Source organism: Nicotiana sylvestris, chromosome 11 (assembly GCF_000393655.2).
Source record: "Nicotiana sylvestris chromosome 11, ASM39365v2, whole genome shotgun sequence".
Classification (NCBI taxonomy): Eukaryota; Viridiplantae; Streptophyta; class Magnoliopsida; order Solanales; family Solanaceae; genus Nicotiana; species Nicotiana sylvestris.
Window position 1 is genome coordinate 41,628,654 of NC_091067.1, and position 18,430 is coordinate 41,647,083.

Sequence of the window (18,430 nt, forward strand, 5' to 3'; positions counted from 1 at the left end):
GAATGAAAGAAGCTTGATTTCATCTCGACATCTAAAGCAGAAGTTGATTGAATATCCAGCTGTGACATGGTCGGATGTGCACAATTGTTATCAGTCAAAAATTAGGGTTGAGGACGACCAGTTGGGAGCCCCCTCGGGTTCAGTTCATCCTAATAGATTTGCACCCAATTCCCTGAGGGACACAGATCGGAGATCAAGATTCAACAAAGAATAGTATCAACCATATGTCGATCGAAGGAACAATGGCCCGAGCCACAACATCTCTCAAAGCGGTCGAAGAAGTGACCAAGGTCAAGGTTCTCGGGGACTCATGAGCAAGAACTGTTTCGATATGCACGCTGACCCTGCCAAGGCCCCCCGATTATCATAATACAACTTTAGCATAGATGCATCAGGCATTGTCTCAGCTATTGGGAAAATTATAGAAACTAGATGGCCTAAGCCTATATAGATCGATCCTTCTCAGTGGAACCCCAACTTGACGTGCAAATATCACGGTACTCATGGGCACAAGACCGAAGATTGCAGGCAGCTTAGAGAGGAGGTAGCCCGGTTGTTCAACGAAGTGCATCTTCATGAATTTCTTAGCGATTGGGCTAAGAACCATTTTCAAGAAAGAGTTGCAAACAGGAAGGATGAATCAGAAGAGCCTCATCATGTCATTCACATGATCATTGGTGGAGTTGACGTCCCATAGGGACCTATATTCAAACATACCAAATTATCCATCACAAGGGAGAAACAGACTTGAGATTACATGCCTGAGGACACCCTCACATTCAGCGAGGAAGACATCGAGGCTTTATCTCAACCTCACAATGATGCACTCGTAATTTCTATCCTTTTAAATAAAGTTCAAGTTAAGCGTGTTCTCATGGATCCAGGTAGTTCGGCAAATATAATCAGGTCAAGGGTCGTGGAGCAGCTCGGGATGCTCGATCAAGTCATACCGGTATTTTGGGCCTTGAATGGCTTTAACATGGCAAGTGAAACAATGAAGGGAGAAATCATCCTCCTATTCAACGTGGCCGGAACAATACAAGACACCGGATTTCATGTCATCGAAGGTGACATGAGGTATAATGCTTTGCTTGGAAGGCCATGGATCCATAGCATGAGGGCGGTGCCATCGACACTTCATCAGATGATGAAGTTCCCAATGAAGGATGGCGTGAAACAGTATATAGAGAGAAACATGCAGCTAAGGAGATTTTTGTAGTGCACGACTTGGCACCGGTATCGGCACCATCCACATCAGAAAAGTCGAAGGACGAACAAGTGGCCAAATAGCAATCACAGCCCGTGCCCTCAGTTGAGCCCGTGGGACTCATGTTCGATGAATAGGTGACTGAGGACAGAGAAGAGGATTTCCTCATCCCCCGAACCTTCATTACCCCCAAGGAATCGGATGCGACGAAGTCCACGGTCGAAGAACTCGAGAAAGCCATATTGATCGAGCATCTTCCAGAACGAAAGGTATACCTGGGGACGGGGATAACCCCTGAACTCAGGAAAATACTCAGTCAGTTTCTCATTGATAATATTGATTGCTTCGCTTGGACCCACTTAGATATGAAAAGGACCCCACCGGAGATAACTACCAATCAACTAAGTGTCCATCCCAGATTTAAACCGGTGAAGCAAAAGAGGAAACCTCAGTTTGAGGTATAGCATGCATTCATCAAAAAGAGGTAACCAAACTTCTCAAAATAGAGTCCATCAGGGAAGTAAAATATCCCGAATGGCTAGCTAGCGTAGTGGTAGTCCCTAAATAGGGGAATAAACTTAGAATGTGTGTAGACTACAAATATTTGAACAAAGCATTCACTAAAGATTTTTTCCCACTGTCCAACATCGATCGATTGATCGATGCTACGGCTGGCCAGGAGATCCTTACCTTCCTCAAATGTGAAAGGATCCGGGCTCGACATTGTTTTAAAACGACCTACGGGCAGTATCATTAGGCATTCTATCAAGACTTCTAAATTGACTAACAATGAGGCCGAGTATGAGGCCATGATTACAGGTCTCAAACTAGCCAAGGGCCTTGGGGCATAGGTCATCGAGGCAAAGTGTGACTCCCTTTTGGTAGTAAATCAAGTGAATGAGAGCTTCGAAGTTCGAGACGACCAAATGCAGAGGTACTTGGACAAACTTCAAGTGACATTGTACCGTTTCAAGGAATGGACGCTAGACCATGTACCTCGGGAGCAGAATAGCGAGGCCGATGCACTTGCAAACTTGGGGTCATCGGTAGAAGAAGATGATATCGTCCCTAGGACTGTCATCCAACTATCGATGGCAGTGGTCGAAGAAGGCCATGCAGTGTTTAATTCAACATGTTTAACGTGGTATTGGAGGAATAAGTACATAGACTACTTGAAGCATGGGAAGTTCCCCGCGGACCCAAAAGTGTCAAGAACACTTCGAGCCAAAGCAACTCGATTCTCACTCGCTGAAACTGGAACGTTGTATAGAAGAACCTTCTATGGATCACTGGCAGTGTGCTTGGGACCCGGTGACACAAATTATGTATTAAGAGAAATCCATGACGACATTTGTGGGAACCATTCTAGTGTAGACTCTCTGGTTCACAAGGTGATTAGAGCGGGATATTATTGGGATAGCATGGAAAAGGATACCAAGGAGTTCGTTCGAAAGTGTGATAAATGCTAAAGATTTGCACCGATAATCCATCAACCTGGTGAACAACTCTATTCGGTCCTATCCCCGTGGCCATTCATGAAATGGGGGATGGACATTGCCATCCCCCAACTAACGGCGCCAGGTAAAGCTAGATTTATTTTGTTTATGACTGACTACTTCTCAAAGTGGGTTGAAGTGCAGGCCTTCGAGAAGGTAAGAGAAAAAGAAGTCATCGACTTCATATGGGACCACATCATATGTCGGTTCAGGATACCTGTCGAAATAGCATGTGACAATGGGAAACAGTTCATCGGTAGTAAAGTAACAAAATTCCTTAAGGACCATAAAATCAGAAGGATCCTATCAGCACCTTACCACCCAAGTGCAAATAGTTAGGCCAAGTCTACAAACAAAACCAGCATTCGAAACTTAAAGAAAATGTTAGATTATGCAAAGGGCAAACGGAGAGAATCATTACCCGAGGTGCTATGGGCATATCGAACGACGTCGAAGTCGAGCATGAGGGAGACCCCATTTTCTTTGGTATACAGATCTGAAGCATTGATCATAGTCGAAGCCGGGGAACCTAGCGTCAGGTTCTAGCATGCCATCGAGGGTTCAAATCACGAGGCTATGAACACCTCTCTCGAACAACTCGATAAAATGAGAGGCCGTGTTAATTTGAATGGCCACACAAAAAGAAAGGATCGAAAGGTATTACAACAGAAGGACAAACCTTCGATATTTTAGAGTCGGAGACATCATCCTAAGGAAAGTCATTCTTAACACTCGAGACCTAAACGAAGGGAAACTAGGTCCCAATTGGGAAGGACTGTACCGTGTCCTCGGAGTTGTAGGGAAAGGATCCTACAAACTTAGCACAATGGATGGTGAGCAACTACCAAACAATTGGAATGTATCGTTGCTCAAGTGATATTACTGCTGAGGTATGACCTCTCCCCTTTTCCGTTTGCATTTAAAACTAACTCCTTGCAGATGTTCGAGTGGAGATATCGAGGAACCTTTCAGCTCGAAGATCTTGGGTTTGAAAGCATGTGTTGCACTCTTTTTCCCTTAGATTGGGTTTTATCCCAAATGGGTTTTACTGGCAAGATTTTTAATGAGGCAACACCTATATGCTACCTAAAGAATATTCAACAAGTATTCAAGGCTTCTTTTCGATCAACCTCAAATACTGGGGGGCAACACCCTCGGAGGTTATATTTTTGAGAAAGATATTTCACGCCTAAGAGGTCCTCGATATGAGAACTTTGTAATGGGCCAAATGGTCAAATGAACTGTGTCTATATAGAATAGTCGAGCCCCGACGGCAAAACATGTACGCATGTATTAACTATTTAAAGAAGCATTCAGGTTATATCAAAAACACCTTGTATCTCATACGAGCTCCACACTTACAATCCTACGGGAAGCGGCTCGAGGGCCAAAGTACCTTGAAATACCCGGGGATTGTCACTGACAGTCAACACATCCGAGTAATCGAAAATTCGGACTCATAATACCTCAAAGAGGCACCCCCTTAAAACAAAGGTCAAGGCCAATATACTCGGGGTCTAACTTTTCGAACAAGTTCGGAAAGATATCGGGAAACAAGTCCAAGTGACAAACCCGAAGGCTATGGCCATAATAAAAGTTACGGTCACACAAAGGCTACAACCAAAATAATACGATTCGGAGACGTTCGACTTTCGCTACAAATTAAAGGCCTTCAACTATTGAAAAACCGGTTAAAACAGGCTACCCTCGGCAAAAGCAAACTATAAAGGGCTTTAATAAATTCAGCCTCCGAAAAATATGAAGGCCTCGATAAAACCGGCCCTCAATTAATCCAAGGGCTTCGATAAAATCGGCCTTCAAAAATACCTCAAGAGGTATTCAATTATGTGTATGCAAACAAATAACCAACAAGGTTCCGATACGTCAAACCTTCGAAAAACTCAAACGGGTACAAAAAACACATGCTAAGGCATACAAAATTTTCACTAAGATTTTTAGTTGAAAAGAGGGAAAAGTTTATAGCTATTTTAGAGGCTGAATTGGCCCGACCTAAAGAGACTAAGGGCCAACCTAAAAGAGCCTAAGGGCCAAACTAAAAGAGCCTAAGGGCCAACCTAAAAGACCTTAAGGGCAAATATTTAAAGAGATTTAAGGCCGAAGCACACCATGCTCGAAGACCTTACCCAACTCGGACTCAAAATTCCCGAACTAAAACTTAGCTCGAAGAATCGAACCTTAAGTGGTAACCTATTATTGGTCGTTGATCAAAATACAAATATTTGAGGATCTACTCTACCCCAAATTTGATTCAATGCTCAGAGGTTAGAGCATCAAAACTTTAACAAACGCTGAAGAAAAATTGAGGGCAAACGACAAAGGGAAATTCTTTTTATATATACAAAAAGATATTACACGGGGGTCGTACAAAGCAAAAATTACAAAAAGATAGAAAACATTCTACCTACTCCAGAGGGGCATTCCCCCTCGGACCTGTCGTTTCCCCGGGACCAGCCTCTTCCCCGGGGGTAAGTCCTTCGACAGCCCCCTCCTCTTCATCATATCCAGCGTCATCATCGTCATCGGAGGAAAGGAAAAATTTTGCATAATCCTCGTCTGCTTAGCTTGCTTTATCTCCTTGGAAAGATCAAAGCCCTTAGCATGAATCTCTTCGAGGGTCTCCCTTCGAGATCGGAGTCGGACATAGTCATTGATTCTTTTTTCCCAATCGGAAGCCTCCCTCAACTCCATCTAAACATCGGCAGCATCTTTCAAATAGATGGTCACCGTCCTGTTGGCCTTGGCCTGTATTACACTAGCTTCGGCCCAGACTTCCACCACTTCGGCCTTGGCCTTCGCAAGACCAGCCTCAAGCTCAGCTATTCTACCAGCTTGAACCAAGTTGCTCCCTTGAGTGTTTCGAAGTTGAACATCGAAGGTCGATACCTTCACCAACACATCATTTTTAGCCACAACGAGGGCATCCATCTTCGCTTTCCATTCATTGCACTCAGCTCAGATTTTATTGACCTCGCCCTGAAGCTGCCCGATCATATCTAGCTTCTGCTACAACTGAGATATTGAAGTATTAGCCTCCAAAGAAGGGAGAGGTAGCCCATATTTTTTCGGAACAAAGGTTACCTGCTTTTCTAGCTCACTCTCGTATTCACAAGCTTCGGTCAGCTCCGATCGGAGATGTTTCAGTTCTTACTCCTTTTTGTCAAGGAGAAGCCTAAGCATTTTCTCCTCACTCGAAACCCTACGCAATTCGACTTCATAATGGCGCAATTCGGTCTTCAATTTTTCAAAGGCCTACACAAAAGAAAGGAATGATTAGTTAGACAGAAGAAGAAAAGTATGGCATTGGAGAAATATCAAGGCCGCTAAAACTTACAATTAAACCCATCAGCTGGGTCGGCCTCATCGAACTCAATAAAGTAACCCTGGAAAGGGCCGTCTTCACTCGGGACCCCGCCAAGCTCGAATGTCATCACATTCTGAGCATCCCTAATGGTATCTTCAGAGAAGGCCAGAAACGACGAGGGTTGAACTACTGTTATGGCCTTGGGGAGATCACCCGAGGCGCTTTGTTCAAGCAGAGGAGCTTCGAGGTTTGCTCCCTTTAGAGTATTTCCGAAAGTCTGAGAAGCGGTTGTCGCGCCAGGTAAAGCAGGGCCTTCATCCCCCTTTTCTTTTAAAGATCCTTCCTCGAGGCTAGGGGCCCCGAACTCAGTAGGCTTGACAGCCTCGAAAGATTTCCTGGTTTGAGCCAGCAACATCGAACCCTCTATCTCGTCACCATCATCATCCATAAACTGGTGGGCCGAGTCAATGTCCACACTTATGACGACATTTCTCCTACGCCTTCGAGCGGGCTCTGTTTGGCTTTGGGTGTCCTCTCTCGTCGAGGAAGAGGTCCTCTTGCTATCCTCCTTAGGATTTGGAGCCGAAGATCTTGTTTCTTCCCTGGAAGAGGGCGACCTCATCTCAAAGAACTCATGAATACCTGCGATAGAGGAATCATGTCACATGAAGAAAGATATTCTTAATGAGGAAAGAAATATTATGGCATGTACCGTGATGTTTCTCTTCCTACTTGACCTTAAACAAGTCCCACCATTTGCGTTTGTCGTATAAAGAAGTAGCAGCTAGTTTGCGAACCTAGTCCTCAAGGTCGAGAATCGCATTAGGCATCCACGGAACCACTGCAAAGAGGGGAAAGGAGTAATTATGCAAAGTTTAAAAAAATTATGGAAAATAATTAAAGAAATCCACTCACGTTCGAAATTCCATTTCTTGGGGAACGACAGGAACTTCTCGGGAATAATATCGACGGTCCTCACCCGGATGAACCGGCTCATCCAACCTCGATCCTTGCCTTCGTCGTTATTGGCGAAGAAGGAATTGGTTGATCGGTGTTGGAGTTTTATTAAACCTCGGAAATGTTGAGGTCAATATAATCGAATGAGGTGGCTAAGGGTGAAATCGAGCTCGGCCTTTTCACTACAGAACCTCATCATTATTACGATCCGCCAAAAAGATGGATGAATCTGGCCCAGGGTTACTTGATATCTTCGGCAAGATTCGAGCTCGAGCGGGTCGAGGGGATCCAATGTAAAGGGGTATGTATATACACTCAGGAACCCCACAACGTAAGTTGTGATGTCCTCCCCTCGAGAAGGTATTTGCAGAACGACCTCCTCTCCCCATTTACACTCCCTCCTCACAGCATCAAGATGACTTTCCTCAATTGACCTTATGTACCTCGATGCATGCTCTCGACGTCCGGCAACATCGGGAGGGCTCTCGATTATAAATTCCTTTTTAAGGAAAATTTTCCCGGCACAATCTCATGAAGAGCCGGCGGTTTACCACCGGCCGGACGGGAAGTAGAAGTAGAGTTCCTTTCTTTCTGAGGAACAAATTTGGAAGTTTTCACCATCAGTGCCTTAGAAAAATAAGAAGAAAACGAGTGAACCGGTGAGGTTTTGAGCCGATGAAACGGAGGAACTAGAGGTGAAAAGGAAAAGTATAGAAGAGAATAGGTGTTGCAAGGTGGAAAATTCCTTAATGAGAAGAGAAAACAAGTATATATACTGGAAGGCAGCGACGGTTCGTTAGTAGTGGTGGCCGACCGGCTCTGACAAGCATTTATTGTTTTTGGGAAAAGAACCGACGGGACGCTTTGGTCATTTCAACGCTTACGTCATAAGAGTGGTGCCACCATAAATGACTTCGGGAATCTAAGTCGTTTCATATCATTTCATTCTAACAAATGCAGGGACTATCTGTATACGGTCAAAATCAAGGAGCCCGATTTCAAAGTCTTAAATTGGGCTATAAGTCCGAGTCCGGGTAAATAGGGTTGGACCCGGCTGAAGGACACGCAACTTGAGAGAGTAGATCGGAGGCTGGCACAACCTACATCGAGGGCAATACAATCTCGAAGCCACTCTAGAAAGAGCGGAAATTTCTCAGGGACACGTGAATCAAGGCATAAATCAAAAGATAATATTTGTACGAAATGGTACAGGTTTGTACTAGATGGTTATACACTTGTACCAATAGAATTATTTATCACAATTAGGAATGTACTATATTGGAGTTTTCTCCTCCTATATAAAGGGGACCAAATCATTTGTAAAGGATACATTATTCACTGCAAAAGAATATTCTACTTTGCTTTTCTTGTTTACCGTGCTCAACAATTGTCTTTAGATTTATTGTTTTTACTTTATTATTCATACTTCAATGCTCTTAGCTGACCTCGCGGCCCTCAGGAGAATCGAGCTTGAGGTCCTTAATGTTCTAGCAACACTAGTTTGGTTCATCAATTCTTCTTACTTAAACTTTATATTATTTGTATATTCACTAGTATTGGAATAAATCACATATCTTTAAAACCACAAATCACATCTAATTGTTACTTCCATTTTTCGAGGTAAACAAATCCAAAACGGAATATATCCCAGTAGACATAGGGATGGCTGTTTGGGATGAAGCTAGGTGGGTCAAGATGCGCTTAGTAAATAAACGGGCTAATGCACAATCCTGTCCAAAGTTCATTTGGGTCAAGATGGACTAAGTCAAGTTGAGCTAATTAATGAATCGTTATCCAATCTGTTCAATCCAAATCTTTTCACTATTCTCAACTTTTAAACAAACCAAAAACCAATATTTAAAAAAAAATTAAAATATATTCACAAATAATCTCCTCTGACTCAAATCATTATATGTTGTGGATTATAATACAGTACCTCAGAAATAGCCTAGTGCTCGTCCTTTATTTTATATGTTTGATGATTGTTTTTGGCAACAACAATTAGTTAAATAAATCATTAGACGTGTTCTTTTAGTTCAAGTTTCAACATACATTTTCTTAGGTTATAAGAATTATTTCTTTCACCTTTATGTCAGTATCAAATACCTGCTGGTTTAATTATAGAAAAGATGTCGTGGTAATTAATTAACAATAAATAAAATTACATCTGAAAATATTTAATTAATTTACAGGTAATATGAGTAAATGTTTCATAATATACAGGGCCGCTAAAAAGCATTAGCTCTAAGGAAATTATTTTATTCGACTCAAAAGTTGAAGAAGGAATATTATTAACTGGAATCTTATGATACGTACATTATATATTAATTCATCCTTTCCCAGTTATTATTAGGAATGCATAAATTGTTTGCCATTATGAATCTAATCATGTTCTTTAACCCTTAATTTAATAATGAATTATTCAGAAAATATCGTTTGTATAAGCCATGAAACATCCAAGATTAAAATAAGAAACAAAATTTATTCAAGTACATCCATCTTTAAACCAAACACATTGTCACGACCCAACTCCCATTGGAGTCGCGACGATGCCTAACATTATTTGCTAGACAAACCAATAGTCATACAATAACAACGAGCTTGAATAAGCATGATTTAAATAACTCAACAACAGAAATATTCTGAAATAACTTATGAAAACAACATCAATACTGCTACAACCATCCCAAAGATCTGGTGTGAATGAGCAGATGAGCACTACTGAATATCAAAATACAAAGCCAATTCCTCAATATAATTGTCAGGACAATGAAATAGTAAAAAGGAAATAAATGAAAGAGAACTTCAAGGTATGCAGATGTAATAAAAGCTACCTCATAGTCTCTCAAGTATTGGTACCAACACAGCTCTAGCAATCACTGCGTCTGAAAGTACCTGGATACTACACATGAAGTGCAGAGTGCAACATGAGTACAACCAATCTCATGTACTCAATAAGTAATAAACCTATCCTTGGGTTGAAAGCACGAACTCAGATAAAACAGTCAGAGACCAATATCAATAACAACACACGATATAATGATGAAAGTTACAGTAAATAGCTTAAAGGAATTATCATATTCGTCTCGTTCACATTACAGAAATTAATACATTCTTCCAAGTATAACAGTTACAGCCCAACATAGATAAGAACATTTCTTTTACCAGATAGCATGAGGAAAATACATCTCTATGCCTATAAGTCAAATATGCATGTCAAGTAAATGATATCACAATGATATCCTCTAGTACTCTCACTCTCATCACCCTCAAGGTATCTGATAAAATGCTCACTTCAGCATACACACAATCATTCAGCATTGTATGGGTGTCTGTCATCAATGCGTCTCACCAAAGCACGTGTATATATCACTGTGTTTTCGCTCACTTCTAGCATGTAAGACTCCGGAGGGGCAGATCCTGGACAAGCGCTAATCAAAACCTAATATGGCCTGTTGCAGCGTGCAACCCGATCCAAATATCACTCTCAACACAGCTCTAAGGCCCACCTCAGTCATCAACCTCACCAGTCTCAAGGGCTCACAATCTTATATAACTCAGCCAAACAATATCACATATGGAATATAACAATAGCATGATGTAACAATGAATAAAGTACAGAGACTAAGATAAGGTATGCAAACGAAGAATCATGATTGGGTGTATAACTACAATTAAGACAGATAACTCAAAACAACAAAAAAAGTCCCATTATATCTCATCAAACTAATCATATTGCCTAAATATAATTTTTAATATAAATCATAGCTCAAATAACCAAACAAGTAGAGAAACACGGATATAACAAGACATGATATCAAAACAAGTCCGATAAGAGTCTAAAGTCCACTCGGATCATGAATACTCTAGTTCATGCACACACAACCATCATCTAGCATGTGTGTCACTCCAACACATTATAAATAACATAGTTCTCAGGGATAATTACCCTTAAATCCAAGTTTAGAAATGTTACTTATCTTAAAATGCACAAATCAATACTCTAAAAGGCCTTCCCACGCCAATCAACCTCCGAACGACTCGAATCTAGTCACAAAAAACTTAATATCATCAAATAATGCCATCGGAAACAACTTCAAATAATAAAGATTCGATCTTTATCAAAATCAAAAAGTCAACCCAAAAAATCAACTCTGGGCTGACACCACAGTATCGAGTCAAACTCACAAATTCTGAATACCCATGCAATTACGAGTTCAACCATATTAATTTCATCCAGTTCCAACCTCAAATCGACCTTCAAATCCTCAATTTTCACTTTAGGAAAGTTTTTACTAAAATTCTCAAATTTTTCACTTTAAATCACCAATTAAATGCTAAAAAAAGATGGAATCATGAAATAATAATAAATCTGAGTAACAAACACTAACCCCGATCCAAATCGTGAAAATTCCCTCAAAAATCGCCCAAAATCGAGCTCTCTAACTCAAAATGTGATAAAACAAAAGCCCTCAAAATAGAGTACTATACAAGTTTGCCCAGGTGTCCTCTTCGCGATCGTGGGACCATCTTCACGATCACGAAGAAAAAAATCATCTGCCAATATTACCTCTTCGTGAACATGGTCTGAAGCCCACGAACGCAGTCCCTTTGCTCATCTGGCCGACGCGAACGCGGCCCCTCGTGCACGAACGCGAAGGCCAACCACTGGCGCCCCCCTCCAGCTATTCCTCTACACGATTGCGACTCGTAGAACGCAAACGTGATGCATCTCTCCCCTCAAGTCTACGTGAATGGGACAGCCATATCACGAACGTGATGAGTAAATCCTTAGCCACCCAAAACACAATTCGTGATTGCGAACACCCATCTGTGATCATGATGAACTATAGAATATCAGAAAACCAGCAACTCCTTAACATGAAGAAATGGCATGTAGCCCATCCGAAACACACCCGAGGCCTCCAGGACCTCGTCCAATCACACCAACTACACCCAAAACATAACACGGACTCACTTGAAGCCTCAAATCACACAAAACAACATCAAAATCACGAATCGCACCCCAATTTAAGCCTAATAAACTAATGAACTTTCAACTTCCAAAACTCATGATGAACCATATCAAGTCAACTCCGAATGACCTCAAATTTTGCATGCAATTCTCAAATGACACAACGGACCCATTCCAACTCCCCGCACCAAAATCCAAGCCCGATATCAATAAAGTCAACTCTCAGTCAAACTTATCAACTTTCCAACTTTCGCCAAAAAGCACCAAACCAACCTACGGACCTCCGAATCTATATCCGGACATATGCCTAAGTACAAAATCACCATAAGAAGCCATTTGAACCATCAACACTCCATTAATCGTCTATATAAAAGTCAAACTCCAGTCAACTCCTTCATCTTAAGCTTTTAACCTTGGGACTAAGTGTCTTAATTGACTCCAAAACTTCCCCGAAACCAAACCAACCACCCCAGAAAATTATGAAACCCCAAATACACATAAGCAAAGCTGGGGAAACATGTCTAAATACTCAAAATGACCGGCCGGGTCATTACATTCTCCCCCTCTTAAACAAACGTCCGTCCTCGAATAGGTCTAGAATCATACCTGGAATCTCAAATATGTGTAGATATGTGCTCTGCATCTCCTTCTCGGTCTCCCAAGTAGCCTCCTCCACTGGCTGACCTCTCTAATAAACCTTCACCGAAGCTATATTCTTCAACCTCGACATCCAAATGTGCCGTTCCAAAATGGCCATCAGTTGTACGTCATAAGTCAGATCCTCGTCCAATTGTACCGTGCCGAAATGAAACAATAGGTGAACTCCCGATAGACTAGGTGGCAAGAAAAGTCTATAGGCCACCTCTCCAATCCTCTCAAAAACCTCAGAAGGTCCAATATACTAAGGGCTCAACTTGCCCATCTTCCCGAATCTCATCACACATTTCATGGGCAAAACTTTGAGCAGAACCTTCTCACCACCATATATTGAACACCACGAACCTTTCTATCATCATAACTCCTCTGCCAGGACTGTGACGTACGAAGTCGCTCCTGTATCAACTTTACCTTCTCCAAAGCATCATGGACCAAATAAGTGCCTAACAACCTAGCATCTCCAGGCTCAAACCAACCAACTGGAGAACGACATCTCTTCCCATATAAGGACTCATAAGAGCCATCTGGATACTCAACCGGAAGCAGTTTTTGTAGGCGAACTCTACTAATAGAAGAAATTAATCCCATGAACCTCCAAAGTCGATCACACAGGCACGTAACATGTCCTCCAAGATTTGAATAGTGCGCTCGGACTGCCCTTCCGTTTGGGGATGAAATGTTGTACTTAGCTCGACCGGTGTGCCCAACTCTCGCTGAACCGCTCTCCAAAACTGCAAAGTGAACGAAGTTCCTCGATCCAAAATGATAGACACAGGCACATCATGAAGGCGAACAATCTAATGAATGTAAATCTGAGCCAATTGCTTTGAAAAGTAGGTAGTCACAACTAGAATGAAGTGTGCATACTTGGTCAGTCTGTCCATAATAACCTATTCTACATCGAATTTCCTCAAGAGGAAGTCCAACTACAAAATCCATCGTGATACGCTCCCACTTCCACTCCAAAATATCAAGCCTCTAAATTAAACCACCGGGTCTCTGATGCTCATACTTCACCTGCTGACATTACATACACCGAGCAACATACTCAACATTATCTTTTTCCATCCTCCACTACTAATAGTTTTGCCTCAAATCTTGTTACATCCTCGCGGCACCTGGATGAATGGAACACCACGAGATATGGTCCTCATCAAGAATCAACCTAGACAACCCATCCACATTTGGAACAAATATCTAACCCTACATCCTCAATACCCCTATCATCACCAATAGTAACATCCTTAGCATTACTATGCCGCATCGAGTTCTTTAGGATAAGTAAGTGGGGATCATCATACTGATGCACCTTGATACGCTCAAATAAAGAAGACACTGAAACCATGCAAGCAAGAACCCGACTAGGCTCCGAAATATCTAACCTCACAAATCGATTGGCCAAAGCCTGAACATCCAATGCCAATGGTCTCTCCCCAACTAGAATATACGCAAGACTCCCCATGCTATCAGTCTTCCTACTCAAAGCATCGACCACCACATTGGCCTTCCTAAAGAATGGTAATATCATAGTCCTTTAGTAGCTTTAACCACCTCCGTTGCCCTCAAGCTCAGATCCTTTTGCTTGAATAAGTGATGTAGATTCATGTGATATGTTAATACTCACAAGACAAGTCGTAGAGATAGTGCCTCCAAATCTTCAATGCGTGAATAGTGGCTGCCAACTCCAAATCATGATCAGGGTAGTTCTTCTAATGGGGATTCAACTGACGTAAAGCATAAGCAATCACTCTAGCCTCCTGCATCAACACCCAGCAATGCCAATTTGCGAAGAATCATAATAGATTGCGTAACAATCTAACCCCGATGGTAAAACTTGAACTAAAGCTGTAGTCAAGGCACTATTGAGCTTCTAAAAACTCTCCTCACACTCCTTAGACCACCTAAATGGGGCACCCTTCTGGGTAAATCTAGTCAATAGTGCAGTAATGGACGAGAAACCCTCCACAAAATGGCGATATCCGACCGAACCAAGGAAACTCCGGAGCTCAGTAGCAGAAGATGGTCTGTGCCAACTCAGAACTGCCTCAATCTTCTTTGGATCTACCTTAATCCCCCCACTAAGCATCACGTGCCCTAAAAACTCCAGTAAATCAAGCCAAAACTCACACTTGGAGAATTTAGCATATAACTTCTTCTTCCTCAAAGTCTGGAGTACGATCCTCGAGTGATGCTCATGATCCTTATGGTTGCATGAATACACCAATATATAATCATTGAATACTATGATGAAGGAATAAAGATATGGCTAGAACACACTAACTATTAAGTGTATAAAGGTTGTTCGGGCATTGGTCAGCCCAAAAGATGTCACCAGGAACCCATATCGACCATAGCGGGTCTTGAAAGCTGTCTTCAAAATATTTGAATCCCGGATCTTCAACTATTGATACCCCGACCTCAAATCAATCTTCGAGAATACTCTAACACCCTGAAGCTGATCAAATAAGTTATTAATGTGCGGTAATGGGTACTTGTTCTTAATTGTAACTTTGTTCAGTTGCATGTAGTCAATACACATTCTCATAGTACCATCCTTCTTCTTCACAAAGAGAATCGACGCACCCCACAGTGACACACTAGGCCTGATGAAGCCCTTATCAAGTAGCTCCTGCAACTATTCCTACAACTCCTTCAACTCTATAGGTGCCATGTGATACGGTGAAATAGAGATTGGATGAGTTCACAGCACCAGATCAATACTAAAATCAATGTTCCTATCGGGTGGTATGCTTAGCAGGTTAATTGGAAATACATTCGAGGAGTCTCTCACTACCAGAACTAAACCCAATGGTAGGAGTATTATCACTTACATCCCTCATGAAGGACATGTACACCAAACATCCCTTCTCAACCATATGTTGGGCCTTCAAATGTGAAATCCATCTACTAGGAACATGATCCAAGGAGCCTCTCCACTCCAACCTCGGCACCCCCGCATCGGTAGCGTCAAGGTCTTTGCGTGGTAATCAAGGATAGCATGATATGGCGACAACCAATCCATGCCTAGAATTACATCAAAATCAACCATGCTAAGCAGTAAAAGATCAACCCTGGTCTCATAACTCCCAATAGTCACCACACATGACCGATACACATAGTCTACAATAAAAAAATCACTCACAAGCATAGATAAATGAATTGGCATAACTAAAAAATCACGAGGCATATCCAAATAACGAGCAAAGCTGATGACACAAATGAATAAGTGGAACTAGGGTCAAATAACACCGAATCATCCCTATGGCACATTGAAACAATACATGTGATCACAACCTTGGAAGTAACAGCCTCTGGCTTGGAGGGAAAAGCATATCGAGCCTGACCACCACCTGACAGACCTTCCCTTCTAGGGCAACCTCGACCCGAATAACCTCCACCCCAAGCTGGATGAGCGGGTGGTGTAGTAACTGGTGCGGGAGTCATAGCCTAACTTCTTTGTTGCACTGGACCTCCAATAAAACAGGGGCAAAACCTCCTCACATGCCTCAACTCCCCACACTCATAATAACCTCAAATTGGAAAGGACTTTTAGGCCTAAACCAAACCCCGAGTACTAGAATAATTGATGAAAGAACCCGATACTAACAAATCCTGAACTGATGGCGGTACAAACTTTAAGCTGGAAGTGCAGTAAAAGATGACGGAACCGGAAGAGTGTTGTATGAAATGTGGCTAGCTGATGCACCACGAGGAACCTAATGAGCTATCTGAGCGGTCCTAAAAGGATGACCTCTGCTTTGACGTGACTGACCTCTGATGAGCTATCTGAGGTACCACTGAAACCACCTGAACCACGGGGCCTCTTGCACTCCCGCTCCTCGTGCCCAAGCCTGTGAACCTACTCCAAGCACCTAGCAATCTCGACCAACTATTCAAACCTAGCATATGTTTTGACCACTCGAGCCAAACTATATATAGACCATAGTTGAGGCCATCGATGAACCTTATGATCCTCTCTCTCTTGGTGGGAACCAACCATACTGCATGACGAGCCAAATCTGCGAATCTTATCTCGTATTGAGTTACAATCATACCCTCCTAGCGTAGCTACTCAAACTCCCTGCACAACTCCTCTCTGCAAGTCAATAGGACAAACTTATCTAAGAAGAGAACTGAGAACTGAGGCCATGTAAGTGGCGTTACGTCAGTTGGCCTGCTCAACTCATAAGCTTGCCACCATCTTTAGGCTACCCCTGTTAGCTGAAAAGTAGTAAATGCAATTCCAGTGGTGTCTAAAATACCCGTTGTGCAAAGAATCTACTGACACTGGTCTAGAAAATCTTGATCATCCTACAACTTCCCCCCGCTGAACTTGGAGGCTTAATCCTCCCAAACCACTCCAGCCTCTTCTGCTCGTTATCACTAATAGGTAGGCCAACTTCTGCCTGAGCAAAAACAACCTGCTAAACTGGTAACACCCCCGACATCTTATGACCCTAATCTAGCTTCTCTAAAGTACGGTGGTAGGAGTCTGGGCACCTTCCCTAGCCCGTGAGGTAGCTGGTGTAATTGGGATTCAAACTGCCTGAGCCAGACTCGTGCATACAGTCAAAATCTTAGGAAAGGCCTCTTGAAGGCCCAGAACAGTAATAAGCACTATTAGTGCCTGAGTTGGTCCTACCGTCTCAACTATATCCAGCACTTTCTCCTCCGCTGGAGAAACTGGTAGCTCCATAAGTGCTGCTCTTGGTGCAATGCGAGCCTTACCTCGGCCTCTACCTTGGCACCAGCCTCTCACGGCCTTAACTGGTGGTATTGGTTCCTAATCGCCTGATCCATCTGAACGTGTCCTCACCATCTGTGAGAGATTAGAAGAATAAAGGTTCAGACTTCGGAATTAACAAATTCGTATCACAAGAATGCAAGAAAATAAAGTTTCCTAAAAGTCATGTAGCCACTCGGAGATAAGTATAGACGTCTCTGTACCGATCTACAAGTCTACTAAACTTTCTCATGAGTTTTGAGACCTAAGCAACTTAGTGCTCTAATATCAACTTGTCACGACCCAACTCCCATCGGAGTCACGACGACGCCTAACACTACTTGCTTGGCAAACCAAAAGTCATAAAATAATAATGACTTTGAACATGATTTAAATAACTCAACAATAGAAATATTCTGAAATAACTGATGAAAACAACAATAATACTACTACAACTATCCCAAAGATCTGGTGTCAACGAGTACATGACCACTACTGAATATCAAATTACAAAGCCAATTCCTCAATACAACTGTCTAGACAATGGAATAAAAACAATGAAATAAATGAAAGAGAACTTCAAGGTCAGCGGATGTAATAGCAGCTACTTCGTAGTCTCTCAAGTACTGGTACCAACACAACTCTAGCAATCATCACATCCAGAAGTACCTGGATCTGCACATGAAATGTAGAGTGTAGAATAACTATAACTGACCCTATGTACACAATAAGTAGCAAACTTAACCTTGGGCTTAAAGTAGTGACGAGCTCAGATAAAATAGTCAGAGACCAATATCAATAAACATTTATGATATAATGATGAAAGTAACTATAAATAGCTCAAAGGAATTATCATATTTGTCTTGTTCACATTACAGAAATTTATACATGCTTACACCGGAGTCGCGACGATGCCTAACACTACTTGCTAGGCAAGCCAACAATCGCATAATAATAATGAGGTTGAATAAGCATGATTTAAATAACTCAACAACGGAAATATTCTGAAATAACTAATGAAAACAACAACAATACTGCTACAACCATCCCAAAGGTCTAGTGTCAACAAGTATATGAGAACTAGTGAATATCA

The 18,430-nt window shown here is 42.0% G+C and overlaps 2 protein-coding genes across 2 annotated transcripts; both read left to right on the forward strand.

Annotated features, from left to right (window-relative positions):
- Positions 1-757: 757 nt before the first annotated feature.
- LOC138880968 (uncharacterized) lies at positions 758-1,219 on the forward strand. Its single transcript, XM_070161154.1, has one exon. It carries the CDS (start codon positions 758-760, stop codon positions 1,217-1,219), a length of 462 nt encoding a protein of 153 aa, XP_070017255.1.
- A 914-nt stretch (positions 1,220-2,133) lies between these two features.
- On the forward strand, positions 2,134-2,676 carry LOC138880969 (uncharacterized). The gene has a single exon (XM_070161155.1). It carries the CDS (start codon positions 2,134-2,136, stop codon positions 2,674-2,676), a length of 543 nt encoding a protein of 180 aa, XP_070017256.1.
- Positions 2,677-18,430: the final 15,754 nt, after the last annotated feature.